At 46.1% G+C, this 22474-nt stretch overlaps 1 protein-coding gene across 2 annotated transcripts in view; it reads right to left on the bottom strand.

Annotated features, from left to right (window-relative positions):
- DPYSL3 (dihydropyrimidinase like 3) overlaps window positions 1–22474 on the bottom strand; it is a 73841-nt gene that overhangs the window by 40682 nt on the left and 10685 nt on the right. Inside the window, exon 1 of one of the 2 annotated variants that reach the window (XM_024199358.3) lies at window positions 3886–4045. The exons of the other annotated variant lie outside the window; for it this stretch is intronic. Within the exon in view, the coding sequence (XP_024055126.1) occupies window positions 3886–3924 (39 nt within the window). The 5' untranslated portion in view covers window positions 3925–4045. Of the gene's footprint in view, window positions 1–3885; window positions 4046–22474 lie in introns of those variants that run through there. 2 annotated transcript variants of the gene reach the window in all.

Here is a 22474-nt window from a genome sequence, read left to right as displayed (position 1 = left end):
TACCACTCAAACGCTTGGCTCCTCTATTGCACTGGATTCTTGCCTATCACCAGTAGCCCCTGGAAACAGATTCACCAGAAAAACTCTGGGCCTCCTAGAAAATTATACAGTTGCTAACAATAATAAGATGGTCAATCCAAGAGACAGTTTATGCTGCAATTTTGCTGTTTGACATGGGGGAGGAACCAAAGGGCTGAGGAAGTACACGGAGTCCCACAACTAGATCCCTTTGATTTCCCAGTGCTTATAATTCCGAGGCACTGTATATCCTCTAAATCCCAATACATCCTTCAGGACAAAAGCCACTAAACCAAGTTTCCTCCTGCCCATTGCTAGTGGTTAATGAGGGAACAGCACTCTTGAGAGTGAGAAATACTGTGTTATGCCCATTATTCTCTCTCTCAACAGACCACATTTCTCATGCCCAAGACTCCAAGTGAGCTACCTTGGAGCACTGACCAAGAGCTGCATTTGCCTTCCCAGCCACAGCATTCATGTGATCTTAACTGTAATGCTAGAAGGTACTTTGGGCGACTTCATTTCCAAATGGTGTTATACAGCTCCAAATTCTATTCTAATAAGATGTGTAACTCCACTGGTGACCACTTACCCATAGATGCTGCTATGCACCCTGGTGGGGACAAAACTGATGCTGGGATGAGACAAATTTGGACTCTTAAAAAAAAGGAACTTATAAAGTTATTGAAAGACGATATGCAGCAGTGACCTTGCCTATAGTGGGCCGCAGCCCTCATCAGCTAATGGAATGACTGAACAGGCTCATTTCTCCCTGAGAACAGAAGCAGTTGACAGTGGAACTCCCAACCAGAGATAAGAAATGTACCTACATTCATTCCTTCATTGCTTCCTCTAGAGCTCAAGGAATTTTCCCTGGTACAAGGGCCATCTGAAATCAAGAACTTCAGAGATAGTGCCTCATTCCCCTCCACCCCAAATAAAGGCTGGGACTGGCTTTCAAGAGAGGGCAAAAAAGCAGACTCCTGGAGAGCAAAAATACTGCAGTGATTACAAAGCTTTAAAAGTGGCCAAGAGGGTTACTAGGAAAAGAAAGTCAAATGGTGCAATCACAACTGACCATAGCCTTTAAAGCTTCAGTCGTCTTATGTAAGGATTTAGTGGAGGGAAAAATGTGGCATTGTGAGATTTATTAATAATGAGTGAGACCCTGCTCTCAGTAGCAAAAATTCCTATTGAATTCAGGAGGAGCAGGCCCAGCATTTGTAAAGTACTTTGAGATCCTCGTATAAAAGGTTGCAGAAAAAGAGCAAAGGGTTGTTTTAAAATAAAGACAAATTCCCTTTGTGCCATGTTCATTTTAATGTCTTTCAGACAGGATTTTGTTTGCATTTGGATGTTAAAGAAAATATTTTAGCTCTCAAATAGAATTCTCCTCTTTCATCTTACAGCCAGAATCACTCCCGGGAGGAAAGCAGAGTTATACACAATTCAGGAGGAAAACAAAACATCAACTAGGTGGCCAGCTGTAGAGCCCAGGATCACCTTCACAGGAAGAACATGCACACAGCCTCCCATTTTCCTGTAGCACAGAAACAAATGAACCCACAACAGAGATAGAGGCTGTGTCCCAAAGAGGAAGTAGCAGGATAGATCAGAATATGAAAAATCCCATAGAAAGCCCGGCATCTGGAAGTGTTGACAGGACTCCCATGCAGAAGGCTTCCTGTGGCTTCAGAGAAAACATGTCGTCCAAGCCTCTTTCTCTTTCCTGAGAAGTGGCATGATGAAGGCACTCTGAGAGTAGGTGTGGTCACCCTGTGCTACTGCACAGAGCTTCAGACAGTGAAACTGCTGCACCTGATGCAGCAGATAAAGGAGCAGTATATCGAGTAATTTAGCTGATAATGTTTTACATTTAGATAACACCTTGCAGTCTCTAGATGAAGAAAAGCTACTGTGACTATAAAACACACTCTGTTGTTTTGAACTTGCCTGTCTAATATACATACCCCTTAACTGCATTGATCTTTAAAACCATTTGAAGACAATAAGAATTAGATTACATACAAAGAGATTTACACACACACACCAAAAGTGTTTTAATACATTAAAAAAATCTAAATTATTCTGTAACACTCAGGAATAGTAGTCTATACTGCTATGAGTATCAAACAGATATCATCTCTATATTAAGTCTCCATATCATTATCCCCTGCAGCCCTGGACAGGTTTCATAATAGATGGCATTTAAAAAGATAGAAAGGCTTGATGCGATGAGAGTCTGTCCCTGTGTTTATAACTGTACCCTTCAGTGAAACTGCTTTGGAGACTATAACACCTTAGTGAAATTGTTGTGTTTCTCCCTGTGAAATTTACAAGCTTGCAGCTATAAAGACTTGCTCCTTTGAGGTACTAAAGGTACTAAAATGTGCTTGCTCACACGCCATAGACGTCATTAAAATTTATATACGAACACCAAAATAGATAAAGAAGATGTTCTAAATCCAAGGATCTCTCAGGTAGGCTAACAAAACAAAAGGCTGTGATCAATAAAATGTTCTGAATCAATGTAATTTATGAACAAATAAAAAGATAGTTTAGAGAATTAATTATCATTTAAACAAGTATATTTAAAGGCCAGGCATCTGCAAAGACTTTTTTTCATCTGCTTGTGCTTCCTTTGTCTGCCTTACAAAGATGGAGTAACCTCCCATTTCCCCAATACACCCCCCATACCACAAAGGTTTAATTAAATTCACTGGAGACAAAGCACAGCTGCACTCCTTGCATGCATTTAAACCAGCAACAATAAACCCCAGCCAAGGCCTACTGGAGACCAAGAGAGTACCCTTACCACAATGCATTTCATTGCATGGACAATAAATCAGGGTGGGCTATTTATCCACTGGAAAGGCACTTACAGTGCACAGCAAGAGGGATGCAGCTACTGGGTCTGATTATTACATTTCATTGCATTTTTCCTCCCACCCTGCCCATCTGACACCAACCCCATCTCCCCCAACACAAAAGATTTGTAGTGCATTTGTTTAGTTGCAAAGGAGGGGGGAAATTGCTGCTTTTATTCTTGATCAGTTTGGCAATGTTCCTTATTTTTAAATCGTGACTTTCGCTTCTGCAGATGAATCAGTTCCTATTTTCACCTCATTTGCACCAGCAAAGCACATGACGCACCCATATATGCAGTAACGAAAAGAAACCGCAAAAGAGCAAGAGGGAAAACCCTGTCTTTGCTCAAGATAAGGAGTGACATAACCACAAGATAGCGATCAAATTGTTTCCTTACTTAAAAATCCAGCCCGATCTCTGAATTGAAAGGTCAATTTCCCCCATCCCCCTTTTTTTCCCCTCGTCCAAAAAGACAGCGACTGTCCAAAGAGAAAGGGAAACACTGCAAAAGCCTCTTGCTGTTATGCAGTGGGTGGGTGAGTAGGGGGACATACACAAGTTCCATTAAACTGAACGTCAGTTAATCCACCGCACACAGATGCACAACCGGGCACAAACACACAATTCCTTTTGCTAATCGCAAGGGTGAGTCGACTGCAACACAGTTCGCAAAGCGACCATCGGTTTGTGCCATGCATGACAACTGCATTCAGTCCAACCAACGGGAGGTGGTGGGCACCGCGCACCACAAATGGGTTTCACTCCAAGGAAAATCGCTTGCCCCCGAAAAGAAATTGCAGGATTTTAAATTCTCTCCCCGACCCTTTGCAAGCTGCGAGATGTACTGCCCCCAGGAATACCCAACAAGTAAAGATCCCATTTTGCACTGGATCCTTTCGCGCACTACGGGGACAGGCAGGGAGGCAGTGGGGGGCTGATACAAAACATACAAGAGGAGGAATAAGGGGGGCGTAGGGTGGAGAGGAGTAAGGCACTCACTGTTATCCTGGGGATGTTTTTCTTGCCTTGGTAGGACATGGTGATCTCCTGCTGCAGGGACAGAGCCGGCTCCTACCCTCCAACCTGAGCCCCTTTTGCAAGCTGGCGTCTGTCTAGACTGGTGCTTTGCCCAAGATCAGGTGGAACAAATGATGCTTCGTGTCCCCCCCTTCCCCTCTCTCCCCCCTTTTCTTTCTCCTTCTGTCTTTCCCCCCTCCCTCTTGTTTTACACAATAGTCAATCCTCACACACACCCCTTTTCCCCCGTGCCAGCTGGGACCCTGTGAGACACGAATGGCTGATCAGGCGGCTCCTCCCTCCCGGAGTCTCTCCCTCTATTGATTTTTTTCCCTCTCTCTGCTGGTTACATGTGCCTCACCCACTTTGCGCTGCTGCTGCGGTGAGGCGCCGCGGCCGCCAGGGGGAGCAGCGAGAGGCCTGAGCTGCAAAGGAGGGCGGGGGCAGCAGGGTGGGTCACACAAAATCCCCAGGGATGTAGCTGCAGCGAGAGAACTAGCCCGCTAATCCCTAAACAGCAACGCATAAAACAGACCAAAGAGCAGCGGTAGCGGCTGGATTCTCATCTGTTATGCTCACCCCTCCCTTTGCAGAGGAAGATGCATCTTTCCCTCTCACCTAGACCTAGCAAAATCCCATGTGTTCCGTTAGCAGACGGCTGGCTGCACCCTCTCTGCTGGTCCTTGACTCTCCATGCACAGGATTTGAACCCATTTGCAATGCTAAATTAAAGTATGTAGAAGAGGGGGGCATATGTCCTTGATATTAATGCAGCAGGGATTGTTTTGCCCCAATTTGTTAAGAATCCTGTGCATCTATAGGGTGTGGGCAGGGCCAGCTCTAGGTTTTTTGCCGCCCCAAGCAAAAGAAAAAAGAAAAATCTCTGGGAGCGCAACAGCGGAAGCAAAAAAAAAAAAAAGTGTCCGGAATGCTGCCCCTCTAATTGTGCCGCCCCCCCAAGCATGTGCTTGGTTTGCTGGTGCCTAGAACCAGCCCTGGGTGTGGGGATAGCTTTCTCTCTCCCTCTCCAGTATCTCTGTCCCTTGTGCATTTAATCCCGTCCTTTAGGCGCCATCCCAAATATATATTTATTAACTGAACATTAGGGCATGTCTACACAGAATCTGAAAGCGAGCCTCGCAGCCTAGTTCTGTGGACTCATCCTATGGGGCTTGCGTGCTAGCTGGCTACAAATAGCTGTGTAGACATCGCAGCTCCGGATCTCCAGCCTGAACGGCAACTTCTACACAGCTATTTTTAGTGCAAGCCCCCTTAGCACAAATCTGTGGAGCCAGGCTCGCCCCTAGCTGCAGTGTAGACACACCCTAAGGGCCTGGTCCGAAGCCCACTGAAGTCAATGGAAAGGCTCACATTTACAGTAGAACCTCAGAGTTACGAACACCCGGGAATGGAGGTTTTTCGTAACTCTGAACAAAACATTATGGTTGTTCTTTCAAAAGTTTACAACTGAACATTACCTTAATATAGCTTTGAAACTTTACTATGCAGAAGAAAAATGCTGCTTTCCCCTTTTTTAAAGTAGTTTACATTTAACACAGTACTGTCCTGTATTTGCCTTTTTGGGGGGGGGAGGGGTCTCGGCTGCTGCTTGATTGTGTACTTCCGGTTCCAAATGAGGTGTGTGCTTAACTGGTCAGTTCATACCTCTCGTGTTCAAAACTCTAAGGTTCTACTGTACTTCAACAGGCTTTGGATCAGGCCTGAAATTTTTCCCCTCTGCTGACAGTCCCTAGTTCTGTGCTCTGAGGGCTTCTCAAGGCAGGGGATTTCCTGTGGAGGGTTCCACCTGTAGAATTCAGGTTCCACCTGTACAGCTTATAATGCCCTAGCCCAGCAGTTCTCAAACTGGGTCCTGACCCCCTTTGAGGTTGCCAGGGCTGGCTTAGACTTGCTGGGGCCTAAGGCTGAAGCCCAAGACCAAGCTTCAGCCCTGGGTGGCAGGACTCAGGTTGCTGGCCCCCGGCCTGGGGCTGAAGCCCTTGAGCTTCAGCTTTGGCCCCCTACCTGGAGTGGTGGGGCTCAGGCTTTTCCCCTGTGGGGCTTGGGCAGGCTCAAGCTTCGGTCCCTCCTTCTGGGGTTGTGGAGTAATTTTTGTTGTCAGAAGTGGGTCACGTTGCAATGAAGTTTGAGAACACCTGCCCTAGCCAGTCACTGAGATATTTGTTATGATTGGTTGGATCAGCACAGGGAAAGCCTGTGGGGCTGTTTGTGTGGGCTACTGCAGACAGTTCCATATTGGCAAGCTCTCTGTGGGGTGAACTCTTGACTGTACTGATTGCAATGGAAAAGGCCTAGAGGATCAGACCTTTAAAAACTTTGTTGCACTTCATTTGTTCCCTCACGCACCCAGCCACCATGGGGATGGTAAGGTTACCACCTTTAAAATGCAAAAAAAAAAAAAAACGGCACCCGCCCCCAGCACAAGGCAAGCCCACTGCAACCCCAACTACAAGGCAACTCAGCAACCCACTCTCTTCAACAGCCACTTAGTATCTAGACAGATGACACATAGAGAGAAGATTGATAACATTGCAGGTCTCCTCACTCTCATGTGACTCAAACCCGCTCTCACGCACACCCACGGTGCACTTGAGTGTTGGTGGGCAGACAGTGTTGTATTTTCAGCAGTTTTGATCGGTTATCGCTTAAACTGTGGAAGTGGGAACACGGCAGCATCTTTAGCCGGACACAGAAACTTTAACATTAGATATCCCAGTGTCTTGTGATGATAATGCAAATCTTTAGACCCACATAAAACACTGACAGATTAAATTATTTTTCTGGCAAATCCATAAAAAAACCAGCCAGGCCAGTCAAATACCAGCCAGATGGTAACCCTAGGGCAGTGGTTCTCAAACTTTTGTACTGGTGATCCCTTTCACATAGCAAGCCTCTGAGTGCGACCCCCCTTATAAATTAAAAACACTTTATATATATTTAACACCATTATAAATGCTGGAGGCAACGTGGGGTTTGGGGTAGAGGCTGACAGCTTGCGACCCCCCATGTAATAACCTCTCAGCCCCCTGAGGGGTCCCGACCCCCAGTTTGAAACCCCTGCCCTACGGGATGGGCAAGTAAAAACAAATAAAGATGCTGTATGCAGATTCTAAGAGAACAGAGGCAGTGAACAACTAGCCTAACCCTATTTACATGATGAGGCATTACTCAAAAAAGAATTTCTATTTGTGAGAGTTAGGACTAATCATTCAAGAGGTCAGGGTCCTGTATAAATACAGAGACCACATAAATGCAGCTACTCCTGAGATAGGAGAATGGCAATGGACCTGCGCTATTGTAGGGCATAAAGAGAATTTCCAACCAAGCACACTAAAGGCAAACCAGGTTTCCTCCAAAAGATCCAAATAAAACCATGACCAACGAGTACAAAGAGATCAACCAGCCCTCCAGGGTTTAAACTCAGTGTTCTAAAGAGTCTAGGCATTTCAAAACCCACTGCTGAGAGCATCTCCTCCATATGTATACTGTATACATGCATGCACAAGACAGGTATTGTCAACAGTAAACATTCAAAAATCATGAGTCAGACCTCTGAAAATCCTGAGATTTAAAAAAATAATAAATGTGGGTTCTTTTTGCTTAACTTCAGTTTTTAGAGTTGTTAGGGTGTGCTTTGGTCACATTTGCAAAATTTTCTGTGAAGCCACAAGAACTAAAAACTTACTTTGTCTAAAAATACTCCAAAAGCTGAGATTCTCATAAATTCACCCACCTCCAGGAGCTGGGACTTTATGTAAAAACCCAAATATCACACGAGCTGGCAGAACCAAAAGCATTTACACTTTCTCAGCTGGCTGCAAAATCTTGGTTTATTCATTATTAATTATTATTATTTAATATTTGTATTATGGTAGTGGCTAGGAGCCCCACTGTACAAACAGAACAAAAAGGCAGTCCTGCCCCAAGGAAGATGGCTGGTTTAACTCTGTGCAACTGGAAAAATATTCAGTTTGTGCATTCAACCACTAGGGTAAACGTCTGAGATAAGCTATCCTGGGCCCATGATCCCAACAAAAGCTAGCCAGAATTTTTCTCTCTGTCAGGCCAAATGCATAATTCTTGCCTTTGCTAGTGCGCCGGATGTGTAGGACAATTTCCTATAGCTCATGTCACCTGATGACATGAGGAGGTATCTAAAGAGAGAGAGAGACGGTGTCATCTCGGTGTTTCATCCATTAGCTTCCACACAGCTAAAAGTGGGGAAAGCCCAGTGCAAATTTCAGGCTCAAAGCTCAGAGAATAGCACATGCATTGCATAGATAAGCATCACCCTCCACTCCACCCCCTCTCATCTTTTGTTTTGTTTTCAAAGCTGGAACCACTATAAAATAGCTGAGCGTATCCAAAAAGCATTCTAGGTATTGGCATACAAATGATCAGAGAGATCTTTGTAACAGACCCCCTGGCCTAACCTGTATCTGCAGCCTTGTTTACCATGTTAAGATCCTACTGGGGGGTGGAGGGGTGTTGTAGGAGTGGGGGCAGAGTAGAGAAAATATAGTTATGAACTGCTTGGTGTGCATGAATACCATTGGAGGGTATCAGGTGTTTAACTGTGTGCCACAAGCCTGCTAGTGCTAACTGATTCTCTTCTTGCTCAAGTCTCAGATACCTGGGTTTTTGAACCAGATGAACCAGCCTCCTAGCCCCACTCTCACTGCAAGCTGTGTTGGCGTCAATGGAGCTAGGCCGAGGGTCTAACCCAAATATTTTAATCATATTTTGTTCTTTTATAAGGCCCTTCGTCTGATGCTCGCAGAATGTTTTTCTACACACATTAATTAATGACAAGTCAAAACATCCTTCAGTGACTGGCAGTAACGGTCAACAGATGACAAAACTATTACAAGATTTGCAGTCCAAGAAAGTTGCAGTTAATCAGTCAATAAAGAAGCATTCAAAAATGTAAACAATTGCTTAAAGGGAAACTGATGATCTGAACACTAGACTGTTTAAAAAAAATGCACTGGGTACCCTGTGTTTCCCTGCCAAGTATTGTGGCTGTACAAGCAAGTTTCCATATTTTCAATATTTTTTCTCTCCCTGTTACTATGTGACACCCACACAAACAACAGGCACAAAGTGCTGTAATACGGTGCACAGAGTAAACAATATGAAAAGAATGAAGAGTTTTTTCCCTGTCATCTCTTTCAGTTACTGTCATCTTTGCTGTTACTTGTACAATTTAATAAATATTCAGACAGAAGCGTAATTTTAAGTCAACTGTGTCCCTCTCAAGGGATTTCGATAAATACTATGAGATCTTTATAGTTCAAAATTTCTTTTTAAAAATCTAATTCACATTAGACACTCAGAGGACAACCGTTGCTATTGTTAATAGCATGGCAATGCCCAAAGGTCTCAATCAGTACACAGCAAAAGACAGCCTCTGTCCCAAAGAGTTTATAATCTAAACAAACCCCAACTCATAAATTCTTTATGCTCAGAAGCCAGTCACAACCCATTCCAGTGACTGCAGGTTTTGGATAGTTAGGTACACTGAGTAGAGATTGGAAAAATCACTGTAACTGATTTTTTTTTTTCTGAAACATATTGGTTTTGATTAAATTTTCCCCTGGTCCAGCATGCAATTTCTGGGCAGCAGGGACAGGGGAGAGACACCCCCACCTCCACCCCAGTTTAGCCAATAGCCTGGTGATTAAGGCTCTCACCTAGGATGCAGGAGACCCAGGAGCAGGGACCTGAACCTGGGTCTCCGACATCCTAGGGGAGTGCCCTGGGGGTGTCTCTCTCTTTCTCTTGTGTTTTTCACAAAAAAATTGTAAAAATTTCCGTGTCATTTCAGATCAGAATGAAAACGCATTGCAAAACCTCTAAATGTTTTGTGAAATGGAATTTCTGTTTTCTTGCCAGCCCTGTTAGGAGCAAGGACACAGATGGTCTTGCCTAGTGGTCAGAGCCAATGTCCAGGTCAGAGAACAGAAGCAGGAGACAGAGCCAGAGTCAACTGGGGTTGAGCCAGAGTCAGGACCAGGAATTGAAGCTGAGGATCAGAGTCAGATTCAGGTACCAAATGCCAGAGCCAAGGATTGAGCCAGAGTCAGAAATTTTCAGAGTCAGGATTGGTAGCTGATGGTCAGAAGCAAAGTGAAAGGGCAGGAACCAGAGAAAGGCCAGGATCAGGCAGGAGCAAGAGCCAGGCGGGAGTTAGGAATGAAGAGCACATCAGGAGCACAACAGGAATCAGGAACTCGATGGGATCAGGTTTGCAGGAAGCAGGCAAGAGCGGGGTCCAATGTTGCCACAGTAGAAAGCCTGCACAGTTGCTCAGAGAGCCCACCCCGCTCACTTCCTGGCTTAAGGAGTGGGTGCTACAGGTCTTGGGTGCTCCAATAGAACTTCCTGTGGGGCCAGAGCTTCCAGATTTAGTGACGTGAGATGCTGCTTTGCCCATGTCTTGGTGGTGACAAGGGAGCGTCAGAGATCCAGGACCTCCATAGCCACGGGCTCTAGACCTGCACCCTTGAATCCTTACACACACTAAGGCACAGGGAACATAAGCGGAGCAAGTCAGTGGCACAGCAACGAATAGAACCCAGGAGTCAGACCTAACTCTCAGCCAACTGCTCTAAACACAAGAGCATACTCCCCATCATTCCTTTCTTGCTGTATGCATATTCTTTAAAATCATTCCCACCTCTCCGCCAGGAGACATGCACCCATTGGCAGAGCCCCCTCAATGCCATGCAGTAAAGTCCTTAGAAGGACAGCACAGCAAGGGTAAATGCTGCTTCAAGGAGCATTTGTTCCCGATTGGATCTCTGCTGAGATATCCATGGGGTCACTAGAGGTGGTCCCTGGGGAACAGCTGGTGCCCTGCTCCCAGCACCTCCAGGAGCCCCAATATCCATAAAGCTCCCACAGAAGAGCTTCTGTGGGGTCCCTTGGAGAAGAGGGTTGATGCCAAAGAACTGTGAGGCCCCTTCTTTTGCAGCCCCCAACAGGGATCCACGGAGTCAGGAATTTCTGTGGAACTGCTTGTGGAAGCAGAGGGGACAATCCAGCCCTAAATGATTAGCACTTCCCACCAATGTTTTTGATCATTTAGGGCCCATTGAGGTCAGCACCTAACCTCAGATCTCTCTGCTGCCATTTTGAAATTTAGGGCCTGATCCTGACTGTGTGAAAGGGGGAGTGAGGCGATCGTCTCCCGCCTTCATAACGCAACTGCCTAATGATCAGGCTGGCTTCCACACCATCTCCGCAGTACAGGCCATCTCCCAGAGGCAACATACAGTATGCACAGGCATCACAACCTTTACAGATCAGACTCCAGAGCAAATGCGAATGGGGAGGAATTTGAAATGCAGCCATTCATGCTCGATGCACATGAACTCTGCCAAAAGAAAGAAGGGGCAGTGTAGACAGGAAGGGGGAGAAATGACCCATGTTTTCCTCGGTGGACAGGCTCTGCACAGTTTTCTCCTGACTGGAATTCACTTGTATTTGCTTTCGTAGTGAAAACAAGGAGAAAGAGCAACCGATATAATACTTTGAGCAAACTCTCCTCTTATGTTGGATTTACTGTTTTAAAGGAAATATCACCCATTTAAAAGCACTAGGGCTTTACCTCCGCTAAACTCCAACTGGATTAATGCATTTTTCAGGCCAGGAGATATATGTTGATTTTGCCTGACTGCCCAATTCAGTGCTCTGCAATAACTACTCCTGAGGGCATTCTGCGCCAAAAAAATTAAAATTCTGCACCAAAAAAAAATTAAAATTCTGCACACAATATTTTTAAATTCTGCAAATTTCATTTGTCAAATAAATGTGGCGCCTCCAGCATGGCATTGGGGAACACAGGCCACTGACTGCACAGTGGTGAGAGATCACTGTGCAGCCCCCCTCCTCCACCTCTCCTCCCGGGACATGGACTCAGCGTTGAGGCTGCGCCCAACCCTGACACAGTGCAAGGACCAGGCCTGCCCCTCCATGACAGGTGCACCAGGTGTGGGCAGGCAGGCTCAGCAAGGCAGGATCCAAGTGTGGAGGGGCTTAGTGTGGGTAGATTCAGTGTGGGTTGAGAGGGTTCTGTGTGGGGCAATCTGGGTGTGGGAGGCTCAGTGGGGGATGCAGGTGTGGAGGGGATCTGGATGCACGGGGTTTGTTGGGCGGGTTGGGTGCAATGATAATGGGACTCTGCAGGGGGCTCCAGGTGAAGGTGGTTGGGGCTCAGCGGGGGGCATCTGGGTGTGGGGGGATAGAGTTCAGCAGGGAGTTCTGTGGGGGGTGCAGATGATGGGGGAGTGGGGCTCAGTGGGTTGGGAATCCAGGTGCAACTGGTTAGGGCTCGGTGGGGTAGGGATCTGGGTGCGGGTGGCTTATTGGGGTGGTCCAGGTACAGAGGGAGTGGAGTTCATGGGGGGGGGGTTCTGAGTGCGGGTGGGTGAGGCTCTGTGGGAGGGTCTGGTTATGAGGGAGTCTGGATGCATGGGGCTTGGGCGCATGGGGGAACAGCTCCCTGTACAGGGATCCCTCCCCCTGCAGCTGAGGAGCGATGGGTCTAGGAAGCAGGGGTGGGGAGTTTGCAGAACTTCCTGCAGCTGGGGGAGAAATCTGGGGGTGGGTTTGACCCAGCCCTGAATGCCCTGCAGGGGCAGAGGAAGTCCCATCCTACCCAGCCCAGGCTAGCAGTTGAGCCCAGCACAGGGTAGGAGCCACCAGCCAGGTCTTTCCCAGTCCTGCCTCCTGCCCCACAGTGATTTACCTCTCTGCCACCTGCCCTGGGCACCCAAAACATACTGCTGGGGAGGGCTGCATGACCGCTCTTGTGGCTTCCCTTTGCTTCCCCATCAGAAAGTCATTTTTCTGCGAGGAAGCAAAGAAATCTGCGGGGAGCATAAATTCTGTGCATGTGCAGTGGCACAGAATTTCCCATGGAGTAAATAACAGACTTGATAATTGCTAAAAGCAAGGGCTTATCCACAGCAGATTTGGGGTAACTGTCAGGGAGGACAGAGGGACATGGGAGTGAACAGACCCATCAAGAGAAATTTGGGGCTCTGGTACATCATGTTTGCTTAGGCCCCACCCCTGTCCATTTCACTTTATTTACGCAGATGCTACAGATGTTTTGGGGGAGGCCTCTGATGGTGGGAACCCAGTACAACTGTCACTCTTTCTCCCCCTCGTCAGCCGTAAGTGTGAATATTTTTTCCCTGCATCAGGGAAAAATGAGGGTGAAACTGAACGTGACAAATGGAATATGCTTGTGTGTGAATGAGCTAACACTGCTTAAACGCTTAATTCACGTAGGGTTCAATCCTACAAGGTGCCAAGTGCCCTTGTCTCCTGTTGACTTCCCCAGCAGTTGGGGAGTGCTCGTCATCTCTCTCAGGATCGGGGCTCTGTGTTGAACAATGCCTGGCAAGGGTGAGAAGGATGGCTCTGTCGCCTCAGGGGCTCTTGCAGGCAGTGGTAGCTGGCGCCAGCCGGTGCAGCAACTTACACAAGTCAGCATTAGGGCTCCGGAAAGCCATTCTCACTGTTCAGTGATACTGTTAATTTCAGTAGCTTCTGGATGAGAAATTTCACCCCTGCTGGCTTTGGAGAATAATCATCATCTCTCTCTCCAGCCCCTCCCTTTAAAAACAAGTTTGCAACAAGGAGAGTGCAGTAGATCTGAACATATGCCTTGATTTTATAAGTGACTATGTATATTAGTGATTCCTGCCTTTCCCCCTCCCCCTCAAGCTCCCTGGCTTCCTTTCTCCCCCCTCCCCCCGATTCTTTTTTCTATATGCTGTTTGCCTGGCAAGCCACAGAGAAGGCAATCCAGTTTAAAGATTAAAACCGAGCCGAGGACATCCATCAAAATTCCCAGGGGAGCAGCTTATGGCGAGACGCTGCAGACACTCAGAGGAAGCAGAATTCCCACTCCTCTCCCAGAGCAGGTGGCCAGCTCGTCAGACATGACACAGCTTCTAATCACAGCAGGGGGCTGACATTAACCTGCAGTTGTGGGGACCTGCACTAAGTCCCCATTGGAAAGGGCTTGGCTGTGCAGGTGGAGCACAAGCACAACCCAAATTAGTATAAGAGAACAACTATCACTAATGCATCCTACTAATTAGTATTATTCATTATTTCTACAGTGCTGCAGCATTCAAATCCCAGCTTCCCTGCAGCAGGTTGGCCCTGTGGGATGAATTCCATTGAAGAACACTGAGTTCCTCCTGCAAAGACACCCTTCCTGCAGGAGGGTGTTGAGGAGGGATTGGAGAGGCAGCACGGCATAGGAGTTTGAATTTGATGCAGAAGTGGCTCCAGAGCCAGCACAGGGATTCAGGGAAGGGCAGGAAGCTGGAGGACACAGTCAGCGTGGCAGGCAAAAAATGGAAAAAACTAAGATCGTATATTGACATTTCCTTTAGTTTGAGGGGACCTGCTGTTCCCTCCCCTTCCTGAGACTCCTCTAGGATCACTCAGTTCTTACACCCTTAATAGTCACCCCACCCCATGTCAAAGCACCACCACTATTCTGCTGGAGACGCTGATTCATCTGCCAGCGGGTGTCACTAGAGAGCAGAGTGAGAGAACCCCTATCTCCCATTCCCCCAGAGGTTGAGCATACTTACTGAAGTGCTGCCAACCCTTGTCCCCTCTGCCATGGGATTTGATCTCAGGACCCCCACATGGTGGTGCCGTTAGACAGCCCAGGCTCACGCTTACTAAAGGCTTATTTCTGGAATATTCCATTCAGTAGTGACTGGACCTGAATCAGAGAGGAGCTGAACTCACAGTTCCCACTAATAGCTGTGGGATCACAGGCCATCAGGATCAGACCCTACATTTTAAATAGCTGGGCTTGAGCATGCACACTATCCCTATACGTTTAAAATTAGACTACCCAGGATGCCTCTTGTCCAATCAAAAGATAAAGTTGCTATCACATGATCCCTCAATGAAACCACTGCGCTAGTGAATGAGTAAAGACATCACCACAATTCTCCCTCCCCATGCCCCTTGTTCTATTTTAGTCAATAACTAGCAGTTTCCCCGGCCTCAGTCCCCAGGCCCAACCAGAAACCCCACTGTCTCTCAGTTCCCCTCTCCTGTGTAGTACCCTTCATAGTAAAGAGGAGACAGGACTCACTTATACCTAGGAAGGATTAGATTTTTATCGGTAAATGTTGGTAAACATCAGTGATGTCACCATACTCACAAACTGACGAAAAAATATTTCCATCGATGATAGTCGAAATTTACAGATACGCAAAGTAAGAAACATGCTCCTTGATAACTTATTAGAGTCAAAGTCCTATGACTTAGACTTATGAATTAGGTTTGTTATGAATGGACTAGCAAATGAATAGTAAAAACAGGCATGATTTGTTGATTTAAGGGCATTTACTTTGTATATTTTGACAGGTCATGTTGACAATTTGTGTTTTAATGTTTTATAAAGCTTTAAGTTTTTGAATTGCAACATCTACTGTCACTAAATAATTCTCACCCTCTCCCAATTTTCTGCAAATGTGAAAATTTAAATAAATAAAAATCTAAAAAAATACTTAAATAAACATTGTAAGTATCTGTCAATTATCAAAAAATAAAAAAATGAATTCTGCCAAACCGACTTATTCTGGACACGACAAGGATTTTCCCCATAATACTAGAAAACAAGGACCCTTAGCTAAACTGAAAGATAATTCCTTTAAAACAGATCAAAAGAAACACTTAAAAAAATGATACAACACATAGTTAACACATGGAACTTGCTGCTGCAGGAGAATATATAATCATAGCAAATAGCTTACAAAAGACACAACATAAGGAATAAGAACAGACTCAGCAGTGACACTAAGATACAGATTACGATACCAGTGCTACTTTTTTGGATTTCCAAAAAACTGGCCTTGTGCCACCTTGCTGGCCTCTCCACAACATACAATGGAGCCGAAAAGGGTGTCGCAAAACCCTCCCGACAACTTTCTTCTGCTTGCTTTCTACCCCAGAAAAATATATTCCAGTTTCATCCTCCTGGCCCCACTCTACTGTGGCCGCACTCCCCTACCAATTCTCCAACCACTAGAGTTACCCCAAGGCAGACAAGACAAGACTTTTCAATAAAAAAAGAAATCCCAGGCAAAATAAAAAATTGCTTCTGGGAAAATAAGTCCCCATCTATCACAAAGCAGGGCACAAGCCCATATCCTTTTCGTTGCAAGTCTCCTTTGAATGCAACAAGTTGTATGTAACAACTTGGGCAGTAAATATGTTCTGAGCCAACGTTTTCATAATGCCTCATTAATTTTGGGTGCTCAACCCAAGATATTCAAGGACCTGATTTTCAAAGGTGCTGAACTGCTGTAGCTCCCATCTATTTCAGCTGGAGCTGTACGTGCTCCACGCCACTGTAAATTAGGCACCAGGGGGCAGATTTTTGGTCCACAGGTCTCCATCAATGGGATCAGGTGCCTAACTGCTATTTGTACCTTTGCAAATCTCCCCATAGGCGCTTCACGGTGGGCACCCCAAATTAGCGAGGCACTTGTGAACATTTGATTGTAAAGTCTTCTAGCCAAAGGACTGCTTTGATTCACCAAAAACACCATCTAAAAACTAGAGCTCCTTGCCTGTTAAATCATCAGTGGACCAAAATTCTGCCATGCGACTAGCAAATTCAATGCCAAATTCAGTTCATCCACTGCTTCCTTAGTGTTTATGTTCAGAGCCAGGCTTTTCACTATGTCCTGCTAGCTCAGCGCTCTGAGGAAGATTACGGTTTACATAGATTTCTCACTCTCGTCCACTAAAGTTCTCCATTCTGTTTTGGATCATTTCTGAAGGGTTGTTGCACTGCTCAGACTCCCCATAGCTCACACTAGCATGCAGCATGCTAGGAGTCAGGCCTCAAAAACCATAAGATTGGCATAAAAACCTTTGGGGTTCTTCTTTGCCTTCTGATTTCTGAGCCTTTAGGAAACACTCATGTCCTATTTTCAAGCTTTTCTCTAAAAACCCAAGGACAAGAGAATTACTCTTTAAGCTGAAATTCTCAGGTAATCACACGACTCCATTAGCTGAGGCTTTATGAAAAGTACCAAAGACCATGAAAGATGGCAACACTGGCCTATATGCTAAGCCCAATCCATTAGCATGTTCTGGCTGTCGCCCTCCAAACACTTCCCCTGTGTTGGCATGTGCTGCTGGCAGTTCTTTCTGGGCCTGTTCATAACCCTTTCACCCCCATCCCCTTCCAAGCTTTCCATGTATGTCACTAGCACTGAGTTTGTTTGTCTTGCTAGTGACAAAAATCACTCCAGGCACACACTGTGTTCTCTACGCCAATTCAACACTGCTGATGGTTCCTCCTGTTTGGTGCAGACTCTGCCAACGTGCACCTTGCCAGAGGCTCTCCAATTTGGGATAGCTCTGTGGGGACGTCCCTGAGGTCAGCGCTGATTCTTCACTTGCCTGCTGTTTCATTATATTTTTGGCCAGTAATGCTACCTGCCTCCCTTCTCTAGTTAGAGGAAGCTGTTACGTTTTCTACTGCCGAGTACAGCAGCTCCCAGTCCTGATACTCTTGTTTTATCTGAGCCATCAGCAGCAGATGTGGAGGGAGCAGTTGTTTCCTGTTTCATTCCCTTACTTCTGAGAGCGGTATTCCAGGTCAGGTCCAGGGGCCTTATCAGCATGTACCACCCCCAGCACCAGTCACGAAGCTGAAGTAGCTGATGGGAGACAGCAGGCACTGGCTCAGAACTAGGGCTGCAGTCTGCACTGGCTCCAGCCAGCCATCAAGAGCTGCAATGGATGCTTGCTTCCTCCAGCCATTCAGGGGGGTGGTAAAGGAGGCAGACTTCAGAAGTGGGCCGGGATGGCAGTAGTAATAATAAGAGCCGGGGGGAGGTTACAATGGAGCAGAAGCTATGGCAGCAGGAGTGGGCTGGTGATACAAGGGATCAGGAGTTAAGTGTGGGGGACAAGGATCTTGGGGGGACAGGAAGGAGAAAGATTCCACAGATGCAAGACATGGGTAGGGGAGCAGGAGCACAGCCGAAAGTGCAGGAGTTGGGTTGATGGATGTAGCAGGGCTGGTACAATGGGACAGGAGAAAGTGGGTGTGGGAGGACCAGGACAGTACATGTCCTATGGGACTCTGTGTGTGTGTGTGCCCACGCGCAAGTGCGCTTGTGGGGAGTGGGGGAGGGTTGTATGTCAGAGATGGTGCTGGAAGGAGGCATTTCAATGATTGATTCTGCCCAGGAAGTGGCACCTCCTAGGTATTTCTTGCACTGAGAAGATTGGTAGGTGCAGCTCTGCTAATCCAGAGTATGAAAAAGCCTTTCCCAGCTGGGATGGCAGTTCCTAGTATTGTCAACTTTTGTGATTTCATCAGGGTCTCACCATATTTTTCCTTAAAGCCCCAGCTCTTGGAGTCATGTGACTGCGTGAGGACCTCCTCGGCATTCATTTAACAAAAAAACAAACAAGTATGTTTCTAGTGTTCAAGATTATGAATAAAAACTGGAAAACATGAACCTTAAAAGTTCAGAAACCAGAAGGCAAATAAAAAGAACCCAACATTTATTATTTTTTAAAATCTCATTATTTTTATTCCAATCTCATGATTTTAGGGCCTGACACATGCTCTTTGAATGCTTGGAATTGGCAGTACTGGGTTCCCGATGTTCCAGGGCATAAGCCGACCACCACATTCCTCCACTATGATATCTTTCAGCACATCCACGTGCATTCTGGAGCTTTTACACCTCTCTCTGCAGCCTTTAGCCATGGCCAGAATTAGAGGCGCAATAGATGGACAGGTTGCAAAATACCTTAATGTTCTGGTAAGGCAAGTGGTGCAATAAGAGGCCTGACAGACCTCAGCTCACTTCTGACTGGTGTCCTGCCAGCTGCTGTGACTAAACAGATTAAACATGGGGTATCAGTCGGCTAATACCGGTGCTTCTGGATTTCCACTACAATAGCTCAACTCCCTCACAGGGCTAAAGGGTGACGCCAAACTCATAAAGCAGAGGCATCTGTCCATTTCCCCTTAATTACATGCACAATGGAGAATGTAAAGAGAGGCTGAGTTTTCTGCTCAGCGTCATGTCTTTTCCCCCTTCAGCTGAATGGAAACACATGTTATTGGATGCAAATCTATCTGTGTAAAAGGATCATGGCTATTTCCCAACTGAAGGATAGGAAAGTCACTGCTGGACACTGACTCGCAGCAGCAAGCCAGCCTGGCCTTAAGAGCCAAGCGCTCCAGTTATATTTTCCAGCCTCTCAGCCCCGTCTCCAGGAAGGGAGCCTGGATGTTTGGTTTTTGTTTCTTCCTCCCATTTCCTCCATCCATCCATAGCAACTGCTCCCTAGCTGAGGAAGTTTAACAGGCTCCATCTCCCATCTCTTAGGCAGGGGTAACAGTGGAGAAACTCTGTCCAGATCCACAATAGGCCGTCACCCTTAGCAAAGCGCACTCAGGAGATGCAGGCTGAGAAGTCAGACAGGCAGTGTGTTTCTGAGGCTGCAGAGCAGGAACATGGCATTCTGTTAAGAACTAAGCCTTCCTTGTCAGGCTGATTCTGTACAGGGGCTAGATAGATTCATGCCTTAGACTTTTCACTTCTGGAAACTTAGCTGCAAAATCTTGGCTAGACCGTACGTGAAATGAGTTTGCCAGGTCTTATACCATTCCTATTGTGTGTTTGTCTGCATCACAAAACCCTTTTGTGCTTTGATACAATTCGTAATGATCAGACATTTCTGCTCAAGCAGAGCCCAGGGTGGAACAGCAGAGGTGTGCATTAGCAGAGCAGGTGGGTTATCAGGCCTGAGTGGCAATGACAAAGTTGTTCTGTGGGCCCTGGATAAGAATAGGAGCAATGTTGCTGGTCAGGATTGAGATGCACTGGCAGAACTATACGTGGGAAGCTTGCAGTGCACCTCCTTGCAGCATTTCTGGCTCTAACCAGCATTTTTAGCTTGCCACAAAAACACCAAACCCACCCATAAAATTAAAAAAGGAATAAGTCAACGCTATTCAGCATCACCCTTTACAAAGCAGATGAAGCACAGTTTAATTTCAGATTCTCTCATCTGATACTATCCATCAGTGCATTGACTGCTCAGATATGCAGCCCTTTGCCATGCTGACGGGCATAGCATAAGACTCTAAAGGAAAATTTGCCAGTCTCCTTCAATATTTCACACCAGTAAGGTCTCCCTTTAGCCCTGTGATACGTGCACTGGGGTCTCTTGTCACTGGTTGGGGAATCTCTTCTCTTATAAATCAACTGCAATGGAGGGCAGACAGGACAACATTTTATCTTCAGGCATTCAAAATACATAGTGACATCCCCCCAGGCATGATTTGATGGAAACACCAATGGCAAAGTTTTTACAGTGTGGTCATGGGTGGGTGAGGTGGGTGCATCTGAGGATAAAGTCCAAAGCTCTTAGGAGTGCAGAAAAAAAGTATTTGAAAAGCAATGGCAACTGCAGAAAGGATGATACTATAAACAGGGAATTCTGTTACCATGATGATGTAAAGGCCAAGAGATGACACACAGAACTGCGAGAACTTGGGCACCTTGGAGAAAAATCACCTTTTGTTCCCTTCAAATGTGATCAGACTTTGAGGAGAGTCCCTTGTAGCTTCTGTTTGTGTGAGATTAAATCCATAGTGTTTGCTGAATACCGTCACTGAAATGGTACAATTGGATTATAGCTAGCTATTTTTTTTGTTTTTATGTTTTGTAGTATCTCTGAAATTAGAAATGGGCAAGACCAATGAGGTCACTAGGCCATTCTCCAGCTAGAGAAGGATTGTTCCCTTCACTGTATTCTCAAGTGCTTTGTCTAGTCCAGGGATTGGCAACCTTTGGCACGCGGCTCGCCAGGGTAAGCACCCTGGCAGGCCGGGTCGGTTTGTTTACCTGCCGCGTCTGCAGGTTCGACCGATCGCAGCTCTCATTGGCCGCGGTTCGCCGCTCTAGGCCAATGGGGGTGGTGGGAAGCGGCGGCCAGGATATCCCTTGGCCCACGCCGCTTCCCGCGGCCCTCATTGGCCTGGAGTGGTGAACCATGGCTAGTGAGAGCCGTGATCGGCCAAACTTGCGGACGCGGCAGGTAAACAAACCGGCCCGGCCCGCCAGGGTGCTTACCCTGGCGAGCCGCGTGCCAAAGGTTGCCGATCCCTGGACTAGTCTGTCCCAGGCAATCAGGTTTGCTCCTCTTACTTTAGGAGATGATTCCACAGCTCAACTTCATTGTTAAGATATTAACCCTCATATTCAGGGCTTGATTCTCAATCACTTACACATTGCAACTCCATTGATTTCAGTGGGGTGTTCCTGATTTATAACAGGGTATGGAAGGAGAAAAACAGACTCCCAGCTCAGACCACATTTTCTTGTACTCTGTTTCACTCTGCTACTCTGTTATATCTTCTTGTATCTGCCACGCCTAAACAAATCTTTTCCATCATGCTGATAATTATTCCTTTTTATGTCTCAATTAGCTCCACTCCACCTACTGAGATGAATTCATGCCTGTTATCACGCCACTGAAACGTACGGAGTGACATCAGGCATACATTTGTCCCATTAAATTCTTTTAATCTTTTCTCAGATCAATATATCTAACCCTTTAATCACATTTGCTGCTCTTCTTGGAATTCTCTGCAATTTGTCAATATCTCTCTGGTACTGAGGCACTCACAATTGAATGCATGTTGTAGGTTTAGTCCCAAAAGTGCCATACCAAAAGGAAAACCATATCCTCACTTTGGCTTGAAGCCCAAAATCTCACTGGACTTTTTGCACACTATATCACTGTGGAAGGTTGTAAGCAGTTTGCTCTCCACCATCACTCATAGGATTTTCTTGGCATTAGTGTCCTCTACATACACAACATCTGTATTTTGGATTATTTACCCCCGTTGTCCTTGCATTTTTCCAAGTTGAATCTCATTTTGCTGTTTCTTGACCATATTTCTCACTCTCTATATCCCTCTGTATCATTGTCCTCTTTTCCCTGGTGTTCATAACACATCCCAGTTTACTGTCATCTGCAAATGTAATTAATGTAATATTTATCTTTCTTCCAACTCATTAATAACAGTTTAAAACAAAACTGCCTCTAGCACTGATGCCTGCAGTTTCCCATGAACACCTCCCCCAGCTCAATACATCACCATGTTGTCATTATTCTTTTCAGCCAGTTCTCACTGAGGCACATATCCAAGCCAATGTCACAGTGCTTGTATTCAAGCCAATATGATCCAACTTTTCCAGTAAGATTTCCTGAGGCTCTGCACACACCTCTCCTGACCTTCGCTTGAGGTAAATCAAACCACACTAAAATTATGTGAAAGACAACAGACTTCCATGGTAAATGGAAATTTAGCATGGCAGTGGGGTTGGGGCAAAGGGCCAGGAGTTTCTCCCAGGAGCTAGGACACCCCCTTCTAGTCTAGGCAATACTAGGGTTGTTCCCTTTTTATGTTTTGGGTTTGTCCCAGTCAAAGGAAAATGTCATGGCAGCA

Source organism: Terrapene carolina, unplaced genomic scaffold, assembly GCF_002925995.2.
Source record: "Terrapene carolina triunguis isolate 2854851 unplaced genomic scaffold, T_m_triunguis-2.0 Scaffold629, whole genome shotgun sequence".
Taxonomy (NCBI): Eukaryota; Metazoa; Chordata; order Testudines; family Emydidae; genus Terrapene; species Terrapene triunguis.
Note: the sequence above shows the minus strand (reverse complement) of the source record. Positions and strands in the feature narration are given on the sequence as shown.